This window comes from Aplysia californica, unplaced genomic scaffold (assembly GCF_000002075.1).
Source record: "Aplysia californica isolate F4 #8 unplaced genomic scaffold, AplCal3.0 scaffold00097, whole genome shotgun sequence".
Classification (NCBI taxonomy): domain Eukaryota; kingdom Metazoa; phylum Mollusca; class Gastropoda; order Aplysiida; family Aplysiidae; genus Aplysia; species Aplysia californica.
In genome coordinates, this window is record NW_004797367.1 from 1,425,331 (window position 1) to 1,427,418 (window position 2,088).

The 2,088-nt window shown below is 44.1% G+C and overlaps 2 protein-coding genes across 2 annotated transcripts in view; both read left to right on the forward strand.

Annotated features, from left to right (window-relative positions):
- The window catches only part of LOC118477149 (fibropellin-1-like), a 3,383-nt gene extending 1,811 nt beyond the window's left edge, over positions 1–1,572 (forward strand). The window contains exons 2-3 of the mRNA XM_035968928.1: positions 64–272; positions 1,310–1,572. Of these exons, the coding sequence (XP_035824821.1) occupies positions 64–272; positions 1,310–1,572 (472 nt within the window). The remainder of the gene's footprint in view (positions 1–63; positions 273–1,309) is intronic.
- Positions 1,573–1,889: 317 nt separating this feature from the next.
- The window catches only part of LOC101857939 (fibropellin-1), a gene marked incomplete at its 5' end in the record, with an annotated part of 3,818 nt that continues 3,619 nt past the window's right edge, over positions 1,890–2,088 (forward strand). The window contains one exon of the mRNA XM_005095191.2: positions 1,890–2,061. Coding sequence (XP_005095248.2) covers positions 1,890–2,061 — 172 coding nt within the window. The remainder of the gene's footprint in view (positions 2,062–2,088) is intronic.

Sequence of the window (2,088 nt, forward strand, 5' to 3'; positions counted from 1 at the left end):
CCCTCCCCTCCCTCCTCCTTTTTCCTACACCCCACCCAAACCTTCCACCCTCTGTTTATTCAGGTACTCGGGCCCGCTGTGTGAGCTGGTGGTGGACTCGTGCTACAGCTCCCCCTGCTACAACCAGGGCACGTGCAGGTACCGCGGAGCCTGCAGCTGCTCAGACGTGGTCATCTCGTGCGGCTGGCAGGACGAGCTGTGTCAGCGTGAGCGCTGTGGCCAGAGGGCCGACTGTGACCTCTTGACCCCGTCCTACACGTGTGACTGTACAGGTGGGTTGGTTGGTCTGTCACCGCGGTTTTATGCACACACAAAAATTTAAAAATAAAGTGAAATAAAATAAAATCTGAAATTGTGCAAACTGAGCCCAAAAATGTGAAATTATGCGATCCTGTTCATTTCAACATAGAATGATAAAGGAAATTAATCTGAAACTATGCACACACAAAAAAAAAAAGAAAAAAAGATCAAATTTTGCTAAATTATGCGGGGTGCATAAGACCACAGGGCAGGTTGGTGGGCGTAGCGGGGCAAGGAGGCGTCTTGGATGTTTGTTTGTTTGTTTTTGTTTTTTTCTGTTTGAGTGTCTTTGTGATTGTTTGCTTTATTTGTTTGCTTACTTGTTACTAGTTAGTTTGTTTGTTTATTGGTTTGTGGTTTGTATATATGTTTGTTTGTTTGTTTGTCTTTCTGACCCTTTGTTTTTCTGTATATTTGTGGGTGGTTGGCGGGTGCTCTGGTGTGGTTTGCTTCTTCTTTCCTATCAAACATCTATCGTCCTTATCTCCTCTCCTTCTTTTTTTTATGTTTGTTACTCTCTTGTAACACCTCTAATCTTCTAGCGCTCACATGACCTTATGCAGTTGCGAGCGCCGTAATACCTCTACTAAACTAACTACTAGTTTCTGTATATTTGTTTGTTTGTTTTTATAGTTGCTTGTTGGCTTGTTTGTTTGTTCGTTTGTTTGTTTGTTTGTGGGTTTTGCTATCCATATGTTTGGGGTTTTTTTTGTCTAGCTGTGGGTTTGCCAATCTGTCTTTGTTCATTATTTTTTGTTTTTCTCTTTGTGTGTAGATGAGTACTCTGGTGTGATTTGCTTCTTCTTTTTCATTAAAAAATATCACACTTATTGCTTCACCACCTTCTTTTGCATGTTACTCTCATAACAAAGTAAATCGTCTACGGCCCTCTTAGGCACGTGTACTTTTATACGACCTATTTTTGTTGCAAGTACCGTAAAACTCTTGCTGTACTTAAACTAATGCCCCCTTGCCACCATGGATACAACTCTGTTCTTTTTTCTTTAAGGCACGGGTTACACAGGCCTTCAGTGTGCTCAGGACGACAACGAATGCAGAGACACCCCCGGCCCATGTCTCAACAATGGCGTCTGCGTCAACACTGTAGGGGGCTACTCGTGCAACTGCAGGGGGACCGGTTACCATGGCGACTTATGTGACGTGGACGATGACGAATGCGAGGATCAGAATCCGTGTTTCAATCAAGGTAGTCTGGAAGAACGGAGAACTTTAAATTCTAATTTGCTGGTTGTAATAGTGCATGCCTTCTGATTGTTTGTTTGTTTGAGTAAAGAGAAGCACATCGACACAATAATGGCCATCTATTGCTGGGAAAAAAGTAAGACAGACAGGACAGAATCAACAGAGGTAAAGTAAAGAAGTAGGACCTACCGGTGGCGCCCTCCAACCACCCGCTCCTTCCGACAGAAACAGTTTCTATGACGATATTAATATGGCACTTGCTCATTCGAGGTACATATGGAAATTCCCTTCCCTTTTCAACAAGGCTACCCTTTCAACAAATGCCAGATGCAAAAATTAAGATTTTAAATGACTTAATTACTTAATTGCATCTTGTTTTTCTTTTCTTTCCAGGCGCATGCACAAACGTACCAGGAAGCTTCGAGTGCGCATGCCCAGCTGAGTGGGACGGCTTTCGCTGTGGCGAGAACCGAGACGACTGCACTGACAACCCGTGCCAAAATGGCGGCTCCTGCAAGGACTTGTTGGGCGGATACTCGTGTGACTGCACCGGGACAGGTAAGTCTGACTTTTTTGGGGGGAGGG